The sequence below is a fragment of the Bubalus kerabau genome, chromosome 6 (assembly GCF_029407905.1).
Source record: "Bubalus kerabau isolate K-KA32 ecotype Philippines breed swamp buffalo chromosome 6, PCC_UOA_SB_1v2, whole genome shotgun sequence".
Classification (NCBI taxonomy): Eukaryota; Metazoa; Chordata; class Mammalia; order Artiodactyla; family Bovidae; genus Bubalus; species Bubalus kerabau.
In genome coordinates, this window is record NC_073629.1 from 98,219,322 (window position 1) to 98,244,232 (window position 24,911).

General features: G+C 44.5%; 1 protein-coding gene across 1 annotated transcript in view; it reads left to right on the forward strand.

The window, feature by feature from the left end:
• Nucleotides 1-24,911, forward strand: part of AGBL4 (AGBL carboxypeptidase 4) — a 1,384,238-nt gene that overhangs the window by 1,323,483 nt on the left and 35,844 nt on the right. The window contains exons 10-11 of the mRNA XM_055587120.1: nucleotides 13,333-13,485; nucleotides 14,523-14,685. Coding sequence (XP_055443095.1) covers nucleotides 13,333-13,485; nucleotides 14,523-14,685 — 316 coding nt within the window. The remainder of the gene's footprint in view (nucleotides 1-13,332; nucleotides 13,486-14,522; nucleotides 14,686-24,911) is intronic.

Sequence of the window (24,911 nt, forward strand, 5' to 3'; positions counted from 1 at the left end):
GAGTATGTCAAGGCTGTATATTGTCACCCTGCTTATTTAACTTCTATGCAGAGTACATCATGAGAAATGCTGGGCTGGAAGAAGCACAAGCTGGAATCAAGATTGCCATGAGAAATATCAATAACCTCAGATGTGCAGATGATACCACCCTTATGGCAAAAAGTGAAGAAGAACCAAAAAGTCTCTTGATGAAAGTGAAAGAGGAGAGTGAAAAAGTTGGCTTAAAGTTCAACATTCAGAAAACTAAGATCATGGCATCTGGTCCCATCACTTCATGGGAAATAGATGGGGAAACAGTGGAAACAGTGTCAGACTTTATTTTTTGGGGCTCCAAAATCATTGCAGATGGTGATTGCAGCCATGAAATTAGAAGACGCTTACTCCTTGGAAGGAAAGTTATGACCCACCTAGATAGCATATTGAAAAGCAGAGACATTACTTTGCCAACAAAGGTCTGTCTAGTCAAGGCTATGGTTTTTCCAATAGTCATGTATGGATGTGAGAGTTGGACTGTGAAGAAAGTTGAGCGCCGAAGAATTGATGCTTTTGAACTGTGATGTTGGAGAAGACTCTTGAGAGTCCCTTAAACTGCAAGGAGATCCAACCAGTCCATTCTAAAGGAGATCAGTCCTGAGTGTTCTTTGGAAGGAATGATGCTAAAGCTGAAACTCCAATACTTTGGCCACCTCATGCGAAGAGTTGACTCATTGGAAAAGACTCTGATGCTGGGAGGGATTGGGGTCAGGAGGAGAAGGGGATGACAGAGGATGAGATGGCTGGATGGCATCACCGACTCGATGGCCATGAGTCTGAGTGAACTTCGGGAGTTGGTGATGGACAGGGAGGCCTGGCATGCTGAGATTCATGGGGTCACAAAGAGTCGGACATGACTGAGTGATTGAACTGAACTGAACTGAACTGTATGTTTAAAAGTTAATGGTTCATTTGAAGTTTTTCTCTTTGATAAGTTGGACAGCAGTTACTGATTGTCTTGTCATGGGTCTGGATGTTTTATGACCCTCCAGGCCAGGGAGGCATTCCTCTGAATGCCTAGAAACTGGAGCAACAAATATAGCTTTAGGTTAATGCAGCAGAACACTAATGTGAGGGAGTGAGTTGAAATTAGAAAAAAAGAACCAAGGCTCCAACCCTATATGGACTACCTAACAATTTCTACCTCTTTAAGAGACAAATTGGAACTAGACAAAATATTTTTATTCCTTACCTTGCTGCTACAGATGCTTTTCCCCCATACATAAGCATTACTCTCACAAATTTACTTTGTCCTGAAGTTTATCCTGCTGAGGCCCAAGAAGCTACAGATACAGAAGCTGGACATTCAGAATGGCTTAGAGCTGAAAAGCTTAGTCCTAGACACTTTAGGTCATGTCGACTAAAAATATAGTCACAATCTGAAGGTAGAGTTATTTTATTTGGTGGGAATGTTTAGGACTCAGAGCATGGGGAGAGAAAACTGCTCCAAGGAGGCAGGAGGCTATATACAAGTTTGCAACAGAAGGAGCAGGCAGTCTGAACATCAAAGGTCAGGTATCAAGTTAAGGAAATTTTGCATTCTGTGTATGGGAAGATGCAAGCTTCTGGGCTCACTGAATTCATCCCTTTCATGCGCACCTCAGCTGTCTGGGGCCAACCCTGTTTCCTTGTTCGCTTTGCTCCTTGCATTCCCCCAGCTCCTCAGCCGTCACCGTGGGGGGTGGCAGCATCTGCTGGATCGCAGTTTTGGGAGCCCTCATTCACATTTGGAGCCCAGAAATTGCTGATGGCTGTGACATTTCTTGTTTATTAATATGGCAGGAGACATTTTCATTCCACAGTCAGAAAGACAAAGATTTGAATTTCAGCTCTGCCCCCTGTGAGCTCTTTGCCTTGGTGTGATAACAGTGTTTGTGATAACAGTGTTTACCACATAAGGTTGTTATTACAAGACCCTACACAGGAAGCACTTCATACGTGCCACCAGCTCCCAGTGCTGGGGTCATGGCTAACAGCACAGGCGGCAGAGCCAGACTGGGTTCTACCAGATACCACTGTGTGGTCTAGGGGCTCCCTTGCAAGTTGCTTAACCTCTCTTAGTTTCCTTACTTGTAAATGATGTTTCCATCAAATACAGTTGTGGGAGAGTTCCGGAGTGCCTGGCATGTAATAAGTGCCATCTCTCTCTCTCTCTTTTTTTTTTTTTTTTTTTTTTTGCGGGGAGGGGTGCTGCATTCGGTCTTAGCTGAGGCACTTGGGATCTTCACTGAGGTGAGCTGGCTCTGTAGCTGCAGCATGTGGACTTAGTTGCCTCATGGCGTGTGGGAACTTAGTTCCCTAAACAGGGATCAGACCCGTATACCCTGCATTGGAAGGTGGATTCTTAACCATTGGACTGCCAGAAATGTCCCCCATCTTTTTATTATTATCCTCCCTCCATAGCTCCGCTGGCTAGAATCTAGGCCCCAAAACTCCTATCACTACATCCTTCCCGACCCCTCTCTCTGAGTCCGGGATCCCTGGTTCATTCATTCACTTACTGATTTTTGTCACTCAGCAAATGCCCCCTCAAGACTTACTAAAAGCTAGATCCTGTAAGACACCCTAAAGGTACAGAGATGAGCCAGGGATAGTCCCAGCCTTTATAGACCACCCCCTCCTTCTTAAATCCTTTCTCTTTTTTCCCCCCTTTTTTCTCTTGGTTTTCATGAAACCACATTGTCTCCTCCTCCTTCTCTGGTCACTTCGCAGTCTCCCTCCTTTGCTTCTTCCTTTACCCAAACTCTCAATCTTACTGGATCCTAGGCTCAGTCTTGGAATCTCTTCTGGATCCACACTTTCTCCCAGTGATGTTAAGTAGCATCTCCAAGCTAATGCTGCCCACCTTTACAGCTCTAATCCGGTCCCCTCCCCGAGGCTCCATTTTCATGTATTTAACTGCCTACTGGTATCTGATAGTCCTTTCAAATGCAGAGATCTGTATCAGAACTCTTGATTTCTTTACCACTCTCCCAACTGGTCTGCATCCCAGTTTCCTCCATCTCTCTGCAGCACCACTCTCTGCTCAGTTGCTCAAGTCACAAACCATTGATCCATCTTTGATTCCTCTTACATATAAACCACATACAGGTCCTATGGAGCTGTCAAAATACTTATCAAATATGTCCCTCTCTTTTCATGTCTATGTCATCACTCCAATTCAAGCTAATATGATCTCTTAGATCAGTTCATCCACTGCCACCTGTGCATCACTAAAACCCATTACAACACGATAAGCAAGGTGGTCCTTTCACAGCATTCCCCTACTGAGATGGCCTCCGCTGGACACAGGATATGCTCCAAACTCTGACTCTGGCCTGCAAGGCCCTGTGTGACCTGGACCCTTTAAGCTTCTCCAGTCTCACCTCTTAATGTTAACCATGATCCAGCCACTGGCCTGCCCTCTGGTCTTTGAAAATGTCATACTAGTCCTCATTTCAGGGCTTTTATTTGCCCAGAATTCTCTCATTGGATGGCTTGTTCTTATCATCCTTCAAGGCTGAGCTCAAATATTAGAAGCCCTTCCTGATCACACTATATCACATAGACCCTGCTCCATCCACTCGCTCATTCCCCGCCCTGTGGCTTACCTCCTGCATCCCTAGCATGCATTACAACACACCATCACCTTGCTTAGTTGCTGTTCCTGGTGTGTCATCCCCACCAGGATGCCAGCTCCTCAAAGGCAGGAACCTCATCTCTCTTATTAACCCCAAGTCCTGGAGCATGGTAAGTTCATAGTACATATTTGCCAGATGAATGAATGAATAAGCTGGATGATAAATGCCTTGCGTGCCAAGTCACTTCTGTGATGTCTGACTTTGTGACCCCATGGACTTTAGCCCACAAAGCTCCTCTGTCCATGGGATTCTCCAGGCAAGAATACTGGAGTGGGTTGCCATGCCCTTCTCCAGAGGATCTTCCTGACCCAGGGATCGAACTCGTGTCTGTTAAGTCTCCAGCATTGTAGGTGGGTTCTTTGCGACTACTGCCACCTGGGAATCCTGATAAATGCCTTAATAGAAGGGTATTTTAAAAATCTGTAGGAGTCCAAAGAAGAGAGCTACTGTCCCTGGGAGAGTCAAGCAAGGCTTCATGGACAAGAGGCCATTGGGCCTATCAGTGAAAGATTAGCAAGAAGTTACCAGGAGGGGAAAGGGAGGCAGAGCAGGCATCCTGCCTGTAGGAATACAGACACAGAAGCACAAAGAGGAGGACTTGCGTGTGCTGGGGCGGTTTGCAAGGCTAGAGAGTGAGGAGAGGGGCCACAGTCCATCCCCTTGGTCCTCTGGGCTGGCTGCCTGGCTTTCTTGTGTTTCTTTTTGTCTGCATCGATTCATTGCATGCTTTCTTGTGGCAGGAATTTCAGTCTGGCCACACTCCTGGCGAGGAGGGAAGCCTTCACTGGGCCACTTCAGAGATCCAGGCTCTGCGTGATAAAAGACACTGTTTTGTCTCTTGGAGTTGTTCAGTTGTTTTTAAGGAAAGATTCTGTATTTTTCTGAAAATTTCTCCTTCCTTCTTTAGGACATGCACCCTGACTTCCATAAATATCTACTTTTAACTTCTAAATAGATAGGGAGATAATTTGGTTGATAATAAAAAGAATAGATTTGGGGCTTTTCAGCCTGAGGTCCATGGGTAAACAGCTGCCTTTGCCATGGGGCAGAGTTTAGCGGGAGAGTCATCTGGAAATTCTCTAACCCCCTTTGCTCCCTCATTCCCTACCTATTTGAGAGGCTAAGCCTCGTAGGATCATAGTCCCCAGCTCAGAGATGAAGGGGGCTATGTGGGGCTTCCTTCCTGTGGTGAGGGCGACTGCTTTGCTGGTCTGGAGCTCCTGCAAGCATGGCCGGGTGGCGGCTGTGGGCTTGTAACCAGAGCCTGGGTTTGAGTCTCTGCCCCTTTTTGCTGCATTACTCTGGACAAGTTTCTTAAACTCCCTGAGCTTTGGTTCCCTCCTCTGTACAAAGAGAAGAGTAAGCTGCTATCCCTCCTCAACTTGCCCTCATCTTCGCCTAAGCTTCAGTTTCTTTCTCATCTCCAAATCTAAGATAAATCCCTCTGCCCTTCCTGGGTTGCGTTTCCCTTCCTTCATCAGACTGAATATGTGGTAAGCCCTGAAGTGTTGCCCTAAGGTAGAGGAGGCAGCCCCACAGCACAGCACCGGGCTCAGACTTTGGCTTGTGCCAGCCTAGGTGAAGCAGCTCAGATGTAGAATAAAGGGAAAACTCATTTCCTCCCTGGTGTCTAGGAGGAAGCAAACTCCACACTAAATTATGTTCCAAATATGCCCTAAGGTAGTTTTAATTTTATTGGCACTGATTTTAATTTACTCTTTAGGCCCCTGTTGCAGAATGAGCCGTTGGCTGCTGGCAAGGGGACAGCCCTTCATCACTTGGTTTTGATTAAGGTTTGTAAGTTTGGAAGGAAAGAACAAAGATGCTGTCCCCTCGTTCTATTCTCAGTTCCAAAATTGTAATTAAGGGCCCTGCATTAGCAGCACACCCTCTGCTCTGACATAGCCACACAAAAAAAGTACCTCATTTGACTGCTGGGAAAAAGTTCAGATGCAGCTGTTCATTCATTTAATTCATTCATTCTCCCATCAATTCGTTGATTCATCTTCTATTCATTCTCCCACTAAACTTCCAGTGATAACCTACTATATACCAGGACTTACTCTGGTCCTGTGAATTTAAAAAACCAAGAATGTATGGTCCCTTCCCTGAAAGAGTCACATTCTAATGGGAGATGGAAATAAACAAAGCATGATTTGCCAAGAGGTCAGTGCCAGGAGAGAGAATTGTGAGAGCACACAGGAGGCTGTTCACTCATCCCTGAGGGATAAAAATGGCTATTTGAATCTATCTTTTTGTACGAGTCAGGTGAACAACTTTAGATGCTATAATAAGCAGTCCCTAAATCTCAATGCTTAATACAGTAAAGGTTCATTACAGTCTGATGCAGGTCAAGTGACTTGTCTGGCAATTTTCCTCCCAGTGTTGACTCAGCAAACTAGCCTTTTTCCCTATTACGATACCATTGATTTTACATGTAGCTTCCATGCCCAAGAGCGAAAATTGGGCAATTGTATATGTGTTTGATGTGTTGATGGCCAGGCCTGGAAGCGGCACTTATTACCACTGCCCACATCCCTTTTGATCCCAACCAAATACCAAGGGAGACTGAGAGATGTTGTCTAGGGTCCAGGAAAGGGATATGGAACTGGTGAGCATCTCCTTAGTTTGCCTTAAATCTTAAGGTTGTCTCAGGGTTACCCAGATAAAGAGAACTTGTATTTCAGGCAGAGGAGATATTCATTATGTGTAAATATGGAGATGAAAGTCACAAGCCTAGAGATTTGAAGTACTCCAGGCAGCTCCATGGACTGAAGTATAGAGTATCAGACCAGAAGTTGTGAGAGCTGAGAATAGGCAGGGGGCAAGGGCCAGATCACACAGGGCCTTTTATAATATATGAAGGGGTTTGGAGTCTGTCCTGTGAGTGATAGGGAGGGATAGAGCAGTTTCAGTTAAAGAAGTGCCATTATTTGTTTACATCTTAAAAGATTGCTCTGAAGCAGCAAGGAAATCAGGTCAGAAGCTATTGTAGTAAAACAAGAAAGAGATGATGGAATGGGGTCAGACTTGGTTCATGTCCTCAATATGCTCATAGGCAGACAGACATACTTTCTAGCCATATTGCAGTGACAAGTATATAAGTATATCTCTACAGTACACAAGGATACCTATACAGTAACAAGTACTGACATCAAGGTCCAAGCAAGAAGCTCCTTGCAGAAGATGAAGGGATTTATTTTAACAGAAGTGAGTGAAGTCGCTCAGTTGTGTCTGAATCTTTGCAGCCCCATGGACTGTAGCCTACCAGGCTACTCCATCCATGGGATTTTCCAGGCAAGAGTACTGGAGTGGGTTGCCATTTCCATTTTAACAGAATATGAGAAGAAATTATGGACAGTTTAAGAAAACTGTATCTCTTTTCTCTCATCCAACAGCCACTTATAAAGATGCAGAAATTGAGGTACAGTGAACAGCTGCTGCTGTTCATGGTTATAGATTATGTGAACATTAGAACCAGAGTTAGGAACTCTGCTTGCCTTCCTTGCTCTGTTCTAATGGACCAACATGAGCCCATAGTGCCAGTTGAGGCACAAAATATAATTAGGATGGTGATGAAATTAGTATCTGTGGTCTTTGGTATTGCCAGAAAAGTGCTGAATATGTGCAATGAAGAAGAAAAAGAACTAGAACTTCAAGCTCAGACCCTATACAGGTTAATTTCCTAGACCCTTTTCTACTCCAGGTAAAATCTAGACTCTCAGACAGGGAAGAGATCTTAGAAACTAAATAATCTCTGGGTATTCCCTGATGCTCCAGTTGTAAGGACTCAGTGTGTTCACTGTGGTGGCCTGAGGTCAATCCTAGTCAGGGAACTAAGATCCTACAAGCCATGCAGCATGGCCAAAAAAATTAGAAAAAATAGATGATCCTTTAAATTTGTTGTGGAGGTACTAACCAGTGCAGTTAGACAAAAAAAGAAATTAGAAACATAAAAACTTAAAAAGAGGAGATAAAGTTACTAAGTATATATGATAAGATTGTTGTTCAGTCGCTCAGTCATGTCCAACTCTTTGCAACCCCATGGACTTCAGTATGCCAGGCTTCCCTGTCCATCACCAACTCCCAGAGCTTGCTCAAATTCATATCCATCGGGTAAGTGATGCCACCCAACGATCTCATCCTTTCCCAGCATCAGGGTCTTTTCCAATGAGTCAGATCGCATCTGTTGGCCAAAGAATTGTAGCTTCAGCTTCAGCATCAGTCCTTTCAATGAATATTCAGGACTAATTTCCTTTAGGATTGACTGGTTTGATCTCCTTGCAGTCCAAGGGAGTCTCAAGAGTTTTCTCCAACACCACAGTTCAAAATCATCAATTCTTTGGTGCTCAACTTTCTTTATGGTTCAACTCTCACATCCATACATGACTACTGGAAAAACCATAGTTTGACTAGACGGACCTTTGTCAGCAAAGTAATGTTTCTACTTTCTCATATGCTGTCTAGGTTGGTCATAGCTTTTCTTCCAAGGAGCAAGTGTCTTTTAATTTCTGGCTGCAGTCACCATTAGCAGAGATTTTGGAGCCCAAGAAAATAAAGTCTGTCACTGTTTGCATTGTTTCCCCATCTATTTCCCATGAAGTGATGGGACAGGATGCCATGATTTTTGTTTTTTGAATGTTGAATTCTAAGCCAGCTTTTTCACTCCCCTCTTTCACTTTCATCAAGAGGCTCTTCAGTTCCTCTTTGCTTTCTGCCATAAGAGTGGTGTCATCTGCATATCAGAGGTTATTGATATTTCTCTCTGCAATCTTTTTTTAACACATTTTTTAAAATTAATTATTTTTTAATTGAAAGATAATTGCTGTACAGAATTTTGTTGTTTTCTGTGAAACATCAACATGAATCACCCATAGGCATACATATTCCCCTCTCTTGAACCTTCCTCACACCTCCCCTCCATCCCATCCCACTAGGTTGATAAGAGCCCCTATTTGAATTCCCTGAGACATACAGCAAATTCCTATTGGCTATCTATTTTACATATGATAATGTAAGTCTCCATGTTGCTCTCTCCATACATCTCAGCTTCTCCTCCCCTCTCCCTGTGTCCATAAGTCTGTTCTCTGTGTCTGCTTCTCCATTACTGCCTTGAAAATAAATTCATCAGTACCATCTTTCTAGATTCCATATATGTGCATTGGTATACAATATTTATCTTTCTCTTTCTGACTTACTTCACTCTGTATAATAGGCTCTAGGTTCATCCACCTCACTAGAACTGACTCATATGTGTTCCTTTTTATGGCTAAGTAAGCTGAAACTCCAATGCTTTGGCCACCTGATGCAAAGAGCTGACTCATTTGAAAAGATCCTGCTGCTGGAAAAGATTAAGGGCAGGAGGAGAAGGGGATGACAGAGGATGATATGGTTGGATGGCATCACCGACTCAATGGACATGGCTTTGGGTAGACTCCGGCAGTTGGTGTTGGACAGGGAGGCCTGGCGTGCTGCAGTTCATGGGCTCACAGAGTCGGACGACTGAATGACTGAACTGAACTGAACTAGATATTCTGAACTAAATATTGTGTATATGTACCACGACTTCTTTATCCATCATCTTTCAGTGGACATCTAGGTTGCTTCCATGTTCTAGCTATTACAAATAGTGCTGCAATGAACATTGGAGTACATGCGTATTTTTCAATTTTGGTTTCCTCAGGGTATATGCCTCGGCATGGTTGCTGGATCACATGGTGGGTTTATTCCTAGTATTTTAGGAATGTCCATACTGTCTTCCATAGTGGCTGTATCAATTTACATACCCACCAACAGTGCAAGAGTGTTCCCTTTTCTCCATTCCCTCTCCAGCATTTATTGTTTGTAGACTTTTGGATGCTGGCCATTCTGACCAGTGTGAGGTGATATCTCATTGTAATTTTGATTTTCATTTCTCTAATAATGAGCATCTTTTCAACAACTGACCAAGGATTAATTTCCAAAATATATAAGCATCTAATACAACTCAATACCAGGAAAAAAAAGAACCCAATCAAAAAGTAGGAAAATGACCTAAACAGACACTTCTCCAAAGAAGACATACAGATTGCTCCCTGCAATCTTGATTCCAGCTTGTGCTTCAACCAGTTAATAAGCAAGGTGACAATATACAGCCTTGATGTATTCCTTTCCCAATTTGGAACCAGTCCGTTGTTCCATGTCCAGTTCTAACTGTTGCTTCTTGACCTACATACAGATTTCTCAGGAGGCAGGGAAGGTGATCTGGTATTCCCATCTCTTGAAGAATTTTCCACAGTTTGTTGTGATCCACACAATCAAAGGCTTTAGTGTGGTCAATGAAGCAGAAGTAGATGTTTTTCTGGAATTCTCGTTGTTTTTCTATGATCCAACAGATGTTGGCAATTTGATCTCTGGTTCTCCTGCCTTTCCTAAATCCAGCTTGAACATCTGGAAGTTCTCAGTTCACATACTACTGAAGCCTAGCTTGGAGAATTTTGAGCATTATTTTGCTTGCTTGTGAGATGAGTGCATTTGTGCGGTAGTTTGAGCATTTTTGGCATTGCCCTTCTTTGGGATCGGAATGAAAACGGACCTTTTCCAGTCCTGTGGCCACCGCTGAGTTTTCCAAATTTGCTGGCATATTGGGAGCAGCACTTTCCCAGCATCATCTTTCAGATTTGAAATAGCTGAGCTGAAATTCCATCATGCCATTAACTTTGTCCGTAGTGATGCTTCCTAAGGCCCACTTGACTTCACATTCCAGGATGCCTGGCTCTAGGTGAGTGATCACACCATCATGATTATCTGGGTCATTAAGATCTCTTTTGTATAGTTCTTTTGTGTATTCTTGCCACCTCTTCTTAATATCTTCTGCTTTTGTTAGGTTCACACTGTTTCTGTCCTTTATTGTGCCCATCTTTGCATGAAATGTTCCCAGGTATCTCTAATTTTCATGAGAGATCTCTAGTCTTTCCCATTCTGTTGTTTTCCTCTCTTTGTTTGCATTGGTCACTGAGGAAGTCTTTCTTATCTCTCTTTGCTATTCTTTGGAATAGCATTCAGATGGGTGTATCTTTCCTTTTCTCCTTTGCCTTTTGCTTCTCTTCTTTTCTCAGCTATTTGTAAGGCCTCCCCAGACAACCATTTTGCCTTTTTGCATTTCTTCTTCTTGGGGATGGTTTTTATCACCGCCTCCTGTACAATGTTGCCAGCCTCTGTTCATAGTTCTTCAGGCACTCTATCTATCAATTCTAATCCCTTGACTCTATTTGTCACTCACACTGTATCATCATAAGGGATTTGATTTAGGTCATACCTGGTCTAATATGGCCTAGTGGTTTTCCCTACTTTCTTCAACTTAAGTCTGAATTTTGCAATAAAGAGTTCATGATCTGAGTCACGTCAGCTTGTTTTTGTTTTGTAGTCTTGTTTTTGTTGACTGTATAGAGCGTCTCCATCTTTGGCTGTGAAAAATATAAATCAATCTGATTTTGGTATTGACCATCTGGTGATGTCCATGTGTAGTGTTATCTCTTGTGTGTTGGGAGAGAGCGTTTGTTATGACCAGTGCATTCTCTTGGCAAAGCTCTGTTAGCCTTTGCCCTGCTTCGTAAGAATAAGAGGTCCCTCTTATTGACTTTTGAAGCATGTAAATCAATCAATATCATTCACTTCTGGTTATTTAAAGTTGAATCACATCAGGTTCTAGGTGTTGGGATGGGGCAGTAGAAGCCAGTCCAGAATGGTTTTCCAAAGATCCAGGTTCTAATTCTTGCTCCTTCACTAACTCACTCCCAGCCCTAATCAGGCAACCTCCCCACCCTGAGCTGATCTGCAAAAGGTCAGAGAAACTGGTTCCAAAAGAGCCCATACCCAGAGCTATAAACTGCAGTTTTTCCTTCCACATTTTTTAAGTCATCTCTCTACTGCCTCCTTTCCTCTGCAGCTCATCAAAAGCTCAGAGGAGAAAACAGACAATTGAAGAAAATAAAATTGCAAAGATGACTTTTATAGGGCTCCTGTTGAATCATTGTGTATTCCACCTTCAAAGCTGAAAATGATGAGTTTAATATCACACAGAGCTGTGCATCTTGTATCTCTCAGAAGGCAGTTTATGCCACCCAGAGAACTGGGAGCTCAGCAAGACACAATTTTTCACTCCAAGTCTGAGGCAAATGAAATGACAATCATCGGGCCCACATTCTAGAAGCAACATGGTTTTCATTTGGTCTTAACTTTGTTTGAAAGTGTCCCACAGAGGGAGGATTCTTCTAAGCATGGATTTTTCTTCTTTCCCAGGACTGAATGCTAGAAAGTGGATGGAAAGGTGGCCAGGTCTTGCCTTGGCTGTTTTTAGTGGTGCTCATTGATGGTATTACATTAACTGTGCAAATGGGTCAGGAGACCTGGGTTTCAGTTCCAGTTAGGCCATGAACTTGGACAAGTCCCTTCCCCAGTGGAGGCCCTGTTACTCTCAGGAATGATTAACAGGTATAAATCAGACTGATATATAGGAAGAGAAAGTCAGATTTGAGAGATATTGAAGTTCTAAGGGCCTGTGTGCTGCAAGCATGCTGTGTTAAGTCATGTCCTGCTCTTTGTGACCCCACGGGCCATAGCACACCAGTCTTCTCTGTCCATGGGATTCTCCAGGCAAGAATACTGGAATGAGTTGCTATTTCCTTCTCTGGGGGATCTTCCTGACCCAGGGATCCAACGCAAGTCTCCTGCATCTCCTGCATTGGCAAGCAGATTCTTTACCACTGAGCCACCTGGAAAGCCCTCTGAGGGCCTGAGAGTTCTCCAGTTCCTGCCAGTCCATTACAGTGTCTGAAGTTATCCCTCTGAGTGGTTTATTTAGTCATTCTGCATCTGGCTACTGAGCATCCTTCACAAACAGGCACTGGGTTCTTTCTAGACACTCTTTCTACTTTCAGGGAGCTCATAAATGAGAAGGTTAATAAATAATACTGTATCAAGGTAGGGAGTGCCTTAAATAGGGAGTGTGAGCAGAGAGCAGAGAAAGACTAGTTACAATCATCTTTATAAATTGCAAGGTTACTTTTCCCATACACTATACACTACTGTGGAGTAGGTGTGGCATCATGAAATGAGGTTAAATAGCAGAATTAACTAAGATGTCCTATGTGAAGCTCCCAGAATGGAATCTGGCATGTATTAACTATGCAATAAATGATAGTGATGACTGTTGCTGAGTTGGATTCCCACTCGAACTCTCCGAGGTTGGAATTAAAATACCCATTTTGAAAATAAAAATTTCAAAGAGGGTACATGATTTAGATTACCCCAGACTCCCTCTGTTAGAAATGACCCAGTTGGGGCAAAACCATTAGCAGGCCCAATGTAAATATAATAATGTTACCTGAAGGTATTTCTCGTTAATCAGAGAAACAAATTCTGCTAAAGCCGTTAGTTATAAATGTGTTTACTGTTCTGGGTAGGTAGCATTACTTCAGAAGGCCTCGAAAGAGGACTGCTAATGGTAGTGCTCGGAGACCTTGAAGACAGATGGTGTTCAAAATAAGGAGAAATTGATCCTCACTGCTCTCAATCCCTCACATTGCTGCAACTGAGTAGACAGAGGGCTAGCTCAAAAGGAAATGGGGTGTGTGTGTGTGTGTGTTTAAGGCAAATTCTGTGGCCCTGACATCTCATTTGCTATCCTTTCTCTCAACAGAAAACAAGCCTGGAGTTTTATATTGATATCCACGCCCACTCCACCATGATGAATGGTTTCATGTATGGCAACATCTTTGAGGATGAAGAGCGGTTCCAGAGGCAGGCGGTTTTCCCCAAGCTCCTCTGCCAGAACGCCGAGGACTTCTCCTACGTGAGTCAAGAGTTGGCTGTGATCCAGCCCCAGGTCCCCTCCCCAGACCAGCCCTCCTTCCCATTGCCACCCTGTCTTTCACTGAGTTAGATTTGCTTTAGCATTCACAGAACACCTACTTGTGCTGTGTCTTGTGCGGGTGATAAAGACAGACATAAACAAGCTCTGCCCATGCCTGCAAGCAGCCCGTCACCTGTCAGTGAGGGAGACTCTTGGAAAAAACTGCACTCGCTTTGTCTGAGGAGCTGGGCTTTGTTTACCCGAACTGACTCCAGCTTTAACAAGAGAAGAAACTCACTGAGCACCTCCCCGAGTCAGGCCCTGGACCTGGTGTCTGCTTTAACGGACCTCTGGCATTTGTTCTCTTTGTTGTTGTTGTCCAGTTGCCAACTTGTGTCTGACTCTTTGCAACCCCATGGACTGTAAGAGGCTCCTCTGTCCTCTGCTATATCCTAGAGTTTGCTCAGCTTCATGTCCATTCAGTCAATGATGCTATCTAACCATTTTATCCTATGCCCTCCCTTTCTCCTTTTGCATTCAATCTTTCCCATCATCAGAGTCTTTTCCAATGAGTCTGCTCTTCGCATCCAGTGGCCAAAGTACTGGATCTCAGCAACAGTCCTTCCAATGAATATTCAGGGTTGGAATGACTGGTTTAAGCTCCTTGCTCTACAGGGGACTCTGAAGAGTCTTCTCTACACCACATCTCAAAAGCATCAATTCTTTGGTGCACAGCCTTCTTTATGGTCCAACTCTTACATCCATACATGACTACTGGAAAAACCATGGCTTTGACTATGTGCACCTTTGTCATCAAAGTAATGTAAATGGCAGTTACTAACTTAAGAACCATGCTGGGCGCTTTCATTTAATAGTCTATGTAACCCATCTTTATAGTAATCCTGCAAATTGGGATTCATATCAGACTTTTCAGATGAGGAAGCTGAGACGCAGAGGTGCTGTAAGATTTGCTCAAGGTCCCATAGCCTGCAGGTGTCCCGCCCTGACTCTCTTCTCCTTTTTTCTGTCTCTCACAGTCTAGCACTTCCTTTAATCGGGATGCCGTGAAAGCAGGAACTGGCCGTCGCTTCCTCGGTGGGCTGCTGGACCACACTTCTTATTGCTACACCCTCGAGGTTTCCTTCTACAGCTACATCATCGGTGGCACCGCAGCTGCTGTGCCCTACACGGAAGAAGCCTGTATCCTTGGCAGTTTCCCCTTTCCCCTCCCCAGCCCTGGGCCAGCTCACATGCAGCTGAGAGTACCCAGGTCTGCCAGGGTTTACCAGATGCCTCAGGAATCTGGTCTCCAACTCAGGTGAGGGCTGAGATCCTGGGGTGAGGATAGACATGGCTGGTTCTGCTGGTATCATCTCTGGATTGTCCTATTTGCCTCCTGCCCTCCTAATGGACACCCCTCCCCATATGCCTCTGCTACACCTCAAGTCTTCCTCAGGCACCTGGACCCATGACCCACCCATACCTGTGCTGGCCAATCTCTCTTTCTCTCCTCTGCCCCCAATAAGAGAGTGAGTCTTCCATCATCTAAGGTATGTAAGCACACAGGCCAGAAGCTCATCCCGAGCCTGCTGAGGAAAACCTTGACTTGGTCTTGAACTCCTCTTTCTCACCCTGAATATATCTCTTTTTTAGGTTTTTAAAATTTGTTTTTTTTTTTTTAATTTTTATTCAAGTATAGTTGATTTACAATGTTGTGCCAATCTCTGCCATATAGCAAAGTGACTTGTATAGATACACATTTATGCATTCTTTTTTAAAGTATTCTTTCCATTATAGTTTATCCCAAGAGACTGGATATAATGCCCTGTGCTATACAGTAGGATCTCGTTGCTTATCCATTCTAAGCGTAATAGCTTGCATCTACCAATGCCAAACTCCCGGTCTATCCCTCTCCCTCCTCCACCTTCTTGGCAACCACAAATCTGGTTTCTAGAACAAGTCTCCTTTTACCTTCCATCTTTCTGTGCTCCAGCTCCCTCCCCTTCTGTTCTTTCCACTCACTGCTTTCTCTTTTGCCTGTCCCCACCTTGTCCCATCGCCTTCTGTCTCTCCCTCTTGCTTCATTTGATGTGTTCCTCCCTTCCCTCCTCTATTTTCTCCCCCTCCCCACCCTCCTTTCCTGTCTCTCTCCCCTCAGTCTCCTTCCACCTTCCCCACCTTTTCCCACTCGTCCTCTGAGCATCTTTCTATCTGCCTTTGCATTTCCTTTGCTGACTCACTTTTCCTCTTGGCTTACCCATAAAATGTCCACAAGAACCCCCAAGTGTGTCATGATCAAACTAGAGGTCGCCTTCTAGCTTGCTTGATTTTTTAGGAATTGTTTAGTAATTCTAGGTTCCTGAGTGTTGGTTTTCATTTCAAGGTCACTACATAAGGGGTTGTGACTGATTGTGACAGTTTCTGCTTATCTTTACCCTTTTGTTTTGGATTGACCCATGTCTCCTTTCTGAACACTTAGTTTCTCAGAGAAAGAATTGTAGTTGATGGAGAAGAAAGGAAAAGGATGATATTAACTCTCTGTGTACAGACTCTGTTTCCCCAGAAGTGGGCATCCTCCTTTCAACCATGGGGAGAGTTTATGGAGTTCTCACCACACTCTGTTCAGGAAAGCTTCCTTTTTGGTCAAGACATGACTTGGCACTAGTCCACACTATCCGTTGCACCCTCATGGCTCAGGGATGAACAGTGACCTAGCAGGGAACATGGAGGGCAGGGCGATGTCCTCGGAGGGAGGGGAAAGTAGTTGGCAGACCAGGTGTTAGACCAGTATTCTAGATCCAGCACAAGAATGTAGAGATCATGGTAAGAACAGGGGAGAGTCCCCTCACAGTCACCCTGAAGCCTGCTTTAATGACCACCTGACTCACAGACCAGTGGACAGGCTCTGCTCTACCTCAGAAGACCCTTGCTTTCCAAAGCTCTGGCCATCTCTATGTGCCACAGTGCAACCCCCCCCCCCTCACACACACACACACACAGACACACACAACTTGATGGTGTGCAGCACATGGCTTCCCCTGGATCCGCTAACCGCTGCGCTCCACACCTAGACACATCCCACACTGCCCCTGCCTAGCTCACCTTTGATGTCAGGGCAAAGGAAATAGAAGGAGTTGCCTGGAAGAAGATTTGAGCATTTGCACCTAAGGGATCCCACATGTGACTCATCTCAGTGAGATGAGGGTCCCTCCAGAGGAGGCCTGGACTTAGTTTGTGGCCAGCGTCTGATGTCCAATGTGATGGGTTCTCCTACTCTATGTCAGCACCTCCAACATGCCTTTGTGTTGGAAGCAAATGAATTTCTTGGCAGAATGTCCCTCCCTTGGCCTAGACCCAAGGTTTCCTCCTCTCAACACCCAACCCTTGTTACCCAACCCAGTACACCATTAGTGCATTCTAGGAATCCTACTGAGCACTGGGGTAAAATATTGACCAAGAAGCCATGGGCCCTGACTCACAGAACTTCTGGTCTACTTGGGAGCTGGATAAAGGAAAAGGACACTTATAGTCTGTATAGTAAGTCCTGTTGTGGAGGAATCCCAGGGAGCCATGGGAAATGTCCATTTAAAAATATATGCACCACCATGTGTAAAACAGATGGCCAGTAGGAAGCTGCTGTATGGCACTGGGAGTTCAGCTCATGCTCTGTGATGACCTGGAGGGATGCGATGGGGTAGAGTGGAAGGCAAGAGGGTGGAGATACATGTATACACACAGCTGATTCACGTTGTTGTACAGCAGAAACTAACACAAAACCGTAATTATACTCCGATTAAAAAAAAAAATACACAGTGAGTGTCTGCCATAAGTCAGGTAAAATTCTAAGCACAGGGGTTGTATTAATAGCAGTGAACATCCTGAAGACAAAAATATCTACCCATAGAGGTTAAGAGGAGTCTCAAACACAGTTTCAGTAGGTCAGGGAAGTCTTCACAGCAGAAGTGACATCTAAACCGACTTTTTAAAATTGAACAGAAATTAGGCAGATTGCCTGGGGTGGGTTGTTGGAGGGAAGGCATCTCAGACAGAGAGGGAAGGAAGGAAGGTGGGCTGTAGGAGCTGTGACAGGTGCATTGTGGCTGAAGGACTGCAGAAGCAGGAGATGAGACCAAAATGGCAGCCTGTGAGGAATTTGAGCTAGAAGGAACATGAAGGCCATGGAGAGCAGTAGAAGGGATTTAAAGAGCAGTGGGAAGCCTCTGGCTGCCATGGGAAGGACAGATGAGAGAAGGCTGTAGGCAGGGGCATGCTGGCAGCTGTTATGACAATCCAGCTGGGAGATGACTCAGGACTAGACTTGAGTGGTGCTGTGCAATGTTTAGAATGTGGAACTGGGAAGACTTGGTCAGCATTTGGATGGGGGTGTTGGTGGGGACCAGGAGCTAGTGACTGGAAGGAGTGCAGGGCAGTGGGTAGTGAGATGGAGCAGAAGCTGAGCAGGCCACCATGCTGTTGGAGCCACTCAGTCTCATCTGCCATCCAGGGGACAAGAAGAGGAACCTGGAGTTTCTCCAAGGACATGCAGGCCGAGTCAACACACACAAGCATGATTTAACCTAGTTCTTGTTTGAAATGCATTTAAAAAAAAAAAAAGCCTTCATCTCCTAACAGAGGGAGACTTCAGGCAGACAGATTGTGATCCTTGTTGGCTGTTGGCTTCGTGTCCCAATCAGAAAAAGAAATTACATGGTCTGATAGGAATGGCAATATGGTCTGGGAGGATGTCCTCCAGACTGGGAGTCAGGAGACCTGGATCTGATGAGAACACCAGCATCGTCCCCGAGCATGCCCTTCAGCAAGTCCTCCAAGCTCTCTGAGGCGAGCTGTGTCTCCTTCACAAAGGCACCAAGAGCCTTCCTGCTTTCTTGACCCCAGCAATGGGAACTCAAGAGATACTCGTGAAAAGAGAGCAGACTTTCCACTTAGACAAATCAGGTTTGAATTCAGGTTCAGACCGTCACTGGTTGCGTCACCTTGGGCGAATTATGTAACCTCACTGCACCTCAGTGCCCTTGTCTGTAGCAGGAGGACCTAGTTAATACTTAACCTCATTGAGCTGCATGGACGTTAAATGAAATAACATACTGGAGTGTGCACCTTAGGTTTTAAATATTAAGCCAACTCATTGGAAAAGACCCTGATGCTGGGAAAGACTGAGGGCAGAAGGAGAAGAGGGCGACAGAGGATGAGATGGCTGGATGACATCACTGATGCAATGGATATGAACTTGGGCAAATTCTGGGAGATAGTGAGGGACAGGGAGGCCTGGCTGCAATCCATGGGGTCTCAAAGAGCCAGATACAACTGGGTGACTGAACAACAACAATAATTGATTAGAACATTGTAACTGTAAATGATGACTCACATGTATGTAAAAGAAAATAGCTGGGGCTGTTAGACCAAGAGGCCAGGGGTTGTGCTGGTAAGGTTCATGGGGCAAAGGGTCTTGGTGGGGTCGCCACAGTTGAGAACCTAGACCTCAGAACAGCATCTGACTCACACAGTGAGTGGGCATGTGAGATTCCCATGGTGAGGTTTTTTAGGTCTGTCATCTCGAGTGTCCCCTTCCCAGCCTTGGGAACCACAGAGGCCACATTAGCTATCAGAAGATGCTAAGTGAGAGAAAGATCAGGGAAGGGTGGGGGAGGTGGGGAATCCTGAGGGATATCTCACCCAGGCCCACAACAGTGTCCACCTCCTCCACACCATATGTATCAATGTTAGTCGGTGTTAGTCGCTCAGTCGTGTCCGACTCTTTGCAATTCCATGGACTATAGTCTGCCAGGCTCCTCTGTCCATGGAATTCTCCTGGTAAGAATACTGGAATGGGTCACCATTTCCTTTTCCAGGGGATCTTCCTGACCCAGGGACCAAACCTAGGTTTCCTGTATTGCAGGCAGGTTATTTAACATCTGAGCCACCAGAGAAGCCCAGAACATATGTATCTGTCAGCTTAATTTTTCTCTCTGGAAAAGCCCCAGCTAAACATTACAAAGCTCTTGCTCTCTGACTCTTTTCCTCTACTATATCAGGATAATATAGCAATGGACACAGACAGTCACTGATGCTTCCCTAGCTGTGTGACCTTGGGCTGGTTACCTCACCACTCTGAGCCTGTCCCCCTATTTGTAATATAAAAATAATAATACTGACTTTGCACAGTTATCAGAGGAGTGCAATGATACAAATCCCCTGGCCTGCCTGACACCTGATAGGTCCTCAACAAATGTTCTTCTGTCCCCAGTTTTTTCAGCCCCATGCAGACTGCATGACTTTGCTTCCAAAGATTATCCTTTAACCAGATGATCTTGAAAGCTAGCAACAAGGGCCTGAATCTTTTTTTTCTTTTTAAAAATTAATTAACTAATTTTTTAATTGGAGGATAATTGCTTTACAATGCTGTGTTGGTTTGAATCTTGATTCCATCGTTATTACTGGGTAGCTTAAAGCAGGCCCTGTCCTTTTTCTTAGGCTCAGTGTCTGATATTTCTAAACTGTCAGAGCTGCAGAATGAAATTATGTGTGGACTTGCCTCTATTCTGGTCCCTTCAAGCCCTGATATTCTAAGATTTTGCTGATTCTAAAACTAAAATTTTATAATTCTCTGCTTAGATGAAATCTTGATATCAAGAATCCACAGTTGTGACATATGTGAGTCTTAAGACTGAGTGACTCCTTAGGCATGAGTTTCAATCCCACAGGGAAAATCAGTACGAAAGTGTCCTAGATGATTGATCAAGCCAAGACGATAGCTACTTTCGTTCTTCAGTTAAAGGGCTCTTAATTGAGGGGTTTATAGATGGGCTTTAGGAAAAGCTTATGAGCTGTCTAAAATTTATGCGAAACTGTGAGTAAAGATGCAGAGTTCATTTTCTGGGAGGAAGATTGATAACTTTCAACAGAACCTAAAAGAAAGCCATGCTTAGCATCTGCTGCCCTGGCTGGTGGCCTCTGTCTGGGCCATGGCAAGAACACAGCTCTGGTCAGTGTTGCAGGTGTGAGTTCTGCTTTGGATCTCTCTAGCTGAGGGCCCTAATTAGTTATTTAACCTCAGTTCCCTCATCTGGAAAGTGAGGATAATGATTATTTACCCAAGGCAGTGGCACCCCACTCCAGTACTCTTGCCTGGAAAATCCCATGGATGGAGGAGCCTGATAGGCTGCAGTCCATGGGGTCGCTAAGAGTTGGACACGACTGAGCAACTTCACTTTCACTTTTCACTTTCATGCATTGGAGAAGGAACTGACAACCCACTCCAGTGTTCTTGCCTGGAGAATCTCAGGGACGGGGGAGCCTGGTGGGCTGCCGTCTATGGGACTGCACAGAGTCGGACACGACTGAAGTGACTTAGCATAGCATAGCATAGGGTTGTTTTGAGGGTTACATGGGAGAAAGCAGATAAATAACGGGGCATTTACTCAGTGCTGTTAAATATTAGTTCCCTCGCCTCCCTTCCCATGGTTTGTTGTTTTTGTTGTTGTTGTGAAATGTTAAATTCCTGAGAATTTGGGGCCATTCTTCAGCAAACCTTATTTACATTTTATTGGCCTGCCAAGTCATAAATATGCTCTGTTCAAACAATTTTTTAAAAAAGAGAGAGAGAAAGGCTAAACTGGGATCATAAAATAACCCAGAGTTTCTCTGGCCTTTGTTTATGGTCTGGTTTCAAGCCAAAAGGAAATAGCTCTTTGACATATGGATGAGAAAAACATTGGGAACAGAGACTGAGGGTCCTTAGTAGACTGTTTTCCACACACACTTATAGCTGTGGGCACTTTGAAATCAGAAAATGCTGGCTCTAGGAGAAGGAAATGGCTGTGTAGCCAAGAGAAAATGCAGAGATTTAGAATTCAGTTAGTTGTCGTGGTCTCAATTCACAGCCCACTCTGTGCCTTGCACAGGTCCTCTGAAGCATATGGCAGACATTGGAGATACCATTTATTTACTCATCCATCACGTGAAACTCACTAGACACTAAAAATTGGGAGATGAATAAGGCATGGTCCCTGCCTTCAAAAAGGAGACAGTTTTGAGAGGAGAGGAAGCAGCACAGAGGGGTAAATAATCAGCCAGAGGGAAGCTCTGCTGGCTCGTGACTCCCATGGGAGCTCTGTAACCATGCAGGAGTGCTGGGGAAGAAGAGGGAAGAAAGACGTCCTGGAGGAAGAGAAACTAGGTCTCAGACCTCCAGAATGGCTGTGATGCAGGCAGGAGAAGAGGGTGAAGGCGCCTTCCTGGCAGAGGGAGACATAAAAGAGAGAGCCCAGATGCCAGAGAAAGAATGTACATCCAAAGTATTGGAAGGTAGGAAGTTGGGTTGGGCTAGAAACAGCAAGTGATAAATAAATATGGGCAGAACCAGACCATGAATAGAAGGGAAAAGATTTGTGAACAGTATAACAGGAATATTAAACAAGCTGTACACACAAGGTACAATTATGAAATATGTTTTATCTCCCGTTGACCCTACAGATAGATGCATATGTATTCTACATCTAGATCTAGAGATATAACAACTCTTGCAGATCCCGTGACTTCCCAGTCACTCTCAGGAAATTAAAAGTTTTCTAATTAATTCTGGTCACAAGACAGTCTCAGTTCAGCAATGACTATGTCTGGTCCAATCAAAGTCATTGAGCCTTTTCAAAGCTAAAACCTTCCCATCGTCTAGCTCAGGCCTCAGGTGCTCAAGGTGACTCCTGTTTCCCTGGCTTGACTTCCAGCCCTTTACCCCATCTGGCTAACCCCAGATGTTTACCCCTCTGAGGTTGAGCAGGATCAGGGAAAAGGGAAAGGGAAGGGAAGGTCTTCGGGGACGAGTGCTCCCAGAAAGGGCCTGGGCAATGCCTATGAGCTTCCTCAGACACATCAGCCCCAGGGCTAAAGAGCTGCTGATAGGGGCAAGGGTTCCCTTCCATGGATCCCACCTCAGTCTCTGGTGATCTGGTGGTTCACCTCCATTGGGACACTCTGCCCTCTAGTGGCCCTCTTGTCTAAAGGAGAGCTAAAGTTTACAAATCTGGTTTTCTGGTTTTGATGTCCAAGTCCTGCCTGGTAATTTCACATATACGTGGGATCTGAAAAAATTGGTATAGATGATCTTATTTACAAGCCAGAAATAGAGACACAGATGTAGGAAAAAAACATGGGTACCAAAGGGAAAGGCAAGGATGGGGTGAATTGGGAGATTGAGACTGACATATATACACTATTGATACTATGTATAAGATAGATAACTATGGGGCTTCCCTGGTGGCCCAGACAGTAAAGAATTCGCCTGCAATACAGGGAACATGGGTTCAATACCTGGGTTGGGAAGATCCCCTGGAGCAGGGCATGGCAACCCACTCCAGTATTCTTGTCTGGAGAATCCCCAAGGACAGAGGAGCCTGGTGGGCTACAGTCCATGGGGTCACAAAGAGTTGGACATGATGGAGTGACTAAGCACATGTGTAAGCACATTAGAGCACGTGAAACTCTACTCAGTGGAAGGAAATCTGAAAAAAGGGGGGGTATATGTGATGTATAGCAAATATATATGTTATGTGTAGCTGTACAGTAGACCCTAAAACAACACTATAAAAACAGCTATACCCCAATAAAAATTTATAAAAAAGAATCAGCAAAAAAAAAAGTATCTACAGACTTGAGATCTCAGCTAAAATCAAGACTAGTACAGTTCCATCTTAATAGCATGTTCCAATATCTAGCTGGTAGAATTTCTATTGATTGCCTGGGTAAAGGAAGAAATCAAGGAAGATGCCCAGTTTCCCGACTTTAACAACATGGTAGATGGTGGGGCCAATCATTTAAATACAGAGTATTAGAGAAAAGGGTTGGAGAGCGGGATATTCTGAGCTCGGTTTGGACTGTGTTAAGTGTAGGGGACTCATATGACATACAAATGGAGACGTCTGATAGGCAGATAGGTCTGTGGGTCAAATGTTCTGGGGAGACACCTGAGCTTCAGACAGACTTTTCAAAAGCTACCGTAGAGTCATAATGAAGGAAGTGATTTTCTTGGTGTGCACAGACAAGGTGGATTTTCCTTTAAGTTGGTAAAAAGAATGCAGGGCTGGGAGTCACGATCCCAGTTCCAGGATGGCTTCTGCCTCTCCCTGCTCTCATAAAGTTGTGTGGCCTTGGTTAAATCACTTTACTTCTCTGGCTAAAGCCTGTACTGGGTAGACCCTCAGTGAGTGAATGAATGAGGGAATGAATGAAATGGAAGCAGACCTCACCAGCATCTGCTAGTTGGCTCACTAATAGAACAATGAGTTACCAGAATATATATGTGAGCTGGGGTGGTTAGCAGGAGGAGAGGGGTACTTCCTTAATTTTCTTTCTTGGGGATGAGCCTTCATTTTTTAGGCAGAAGAATAGAAAGCAGTCAGGTCTGACTTGATGGGTGGCACAGAAACACATCCAGGTACTTCTCAGTTCCTGTTTTTGATGGCCAAGATCAAGCCTTTGTTAAGATTCATAAACAAACAAACAGAAAACACTTTAACAAGAAGGCTTTGGTAACAGGAGACTAAATGGGACTGAAACTGGTTGGATTTGTTTTTCCCCCTCCATGCAGACAGGGACTAGAACTTGGTCCTTAAATATGAATGCTTACTGAATGACTGGCAGAGTAAATGAATGACTAATAGTAGAAGTAATCATGGTAAAAATAATAATGTTGCTTCATAAGATGGCTCAGGCTCCCTGCATTGGAGGATTGGCTTAGCCTCCAACTTGCCATGTAGATTTGGGGAATTCATTTCCCTTTGGGTTCAAATTTTTCTATCTTTAGGCTAGAAATTTAAGATCTCCAAGTTTATTTCTAAATCATTAGATAAGTAGGTAGGTAGATAGATAGATAGACAGACAGAGAGACTGACAGTCAGATACAGAAAGAATCATTTGATTTTTGACCTTTGAGATAAGTCCCTTTTACATATAGGAAAAGTAAAGCCCAGAAAAGTCAAATAATGTGCCCCAGGCTGCTCTCTCAGTTCTGCCTGGTAGACTTTGTCTTACTTTTTCCCCTACTCTGCCATCAGCCCAGTTTCCCTCTACTTCCCAGGAGGACAAAACCCTACAGAGCCTGGGACCCACTAGCCAGCTCTTAACCACCCTATAGCCTCGCTGTATGTAACCCCCCCACCAGGATGGACATATTTGTAGTTTCCCATCATCTGGATGACAATAGCCGAGCTGCCTTGCTCTTCATGAATCCTGCCTTGACCCTTCTGCCTCCCACCTGCAGAGTCAAGTACACCTTCTGCCCAGGGCTGGAAAACCTAAATGTCACTACCTTCCCCCAGCCTCCTTCATCCCTCTAAATGAGGTTTCTAAGGGTTTTATCTGCTGTTGTCAAGTTTATAGTCGTAATTCGAAATGCTGTTAATATTACTGAC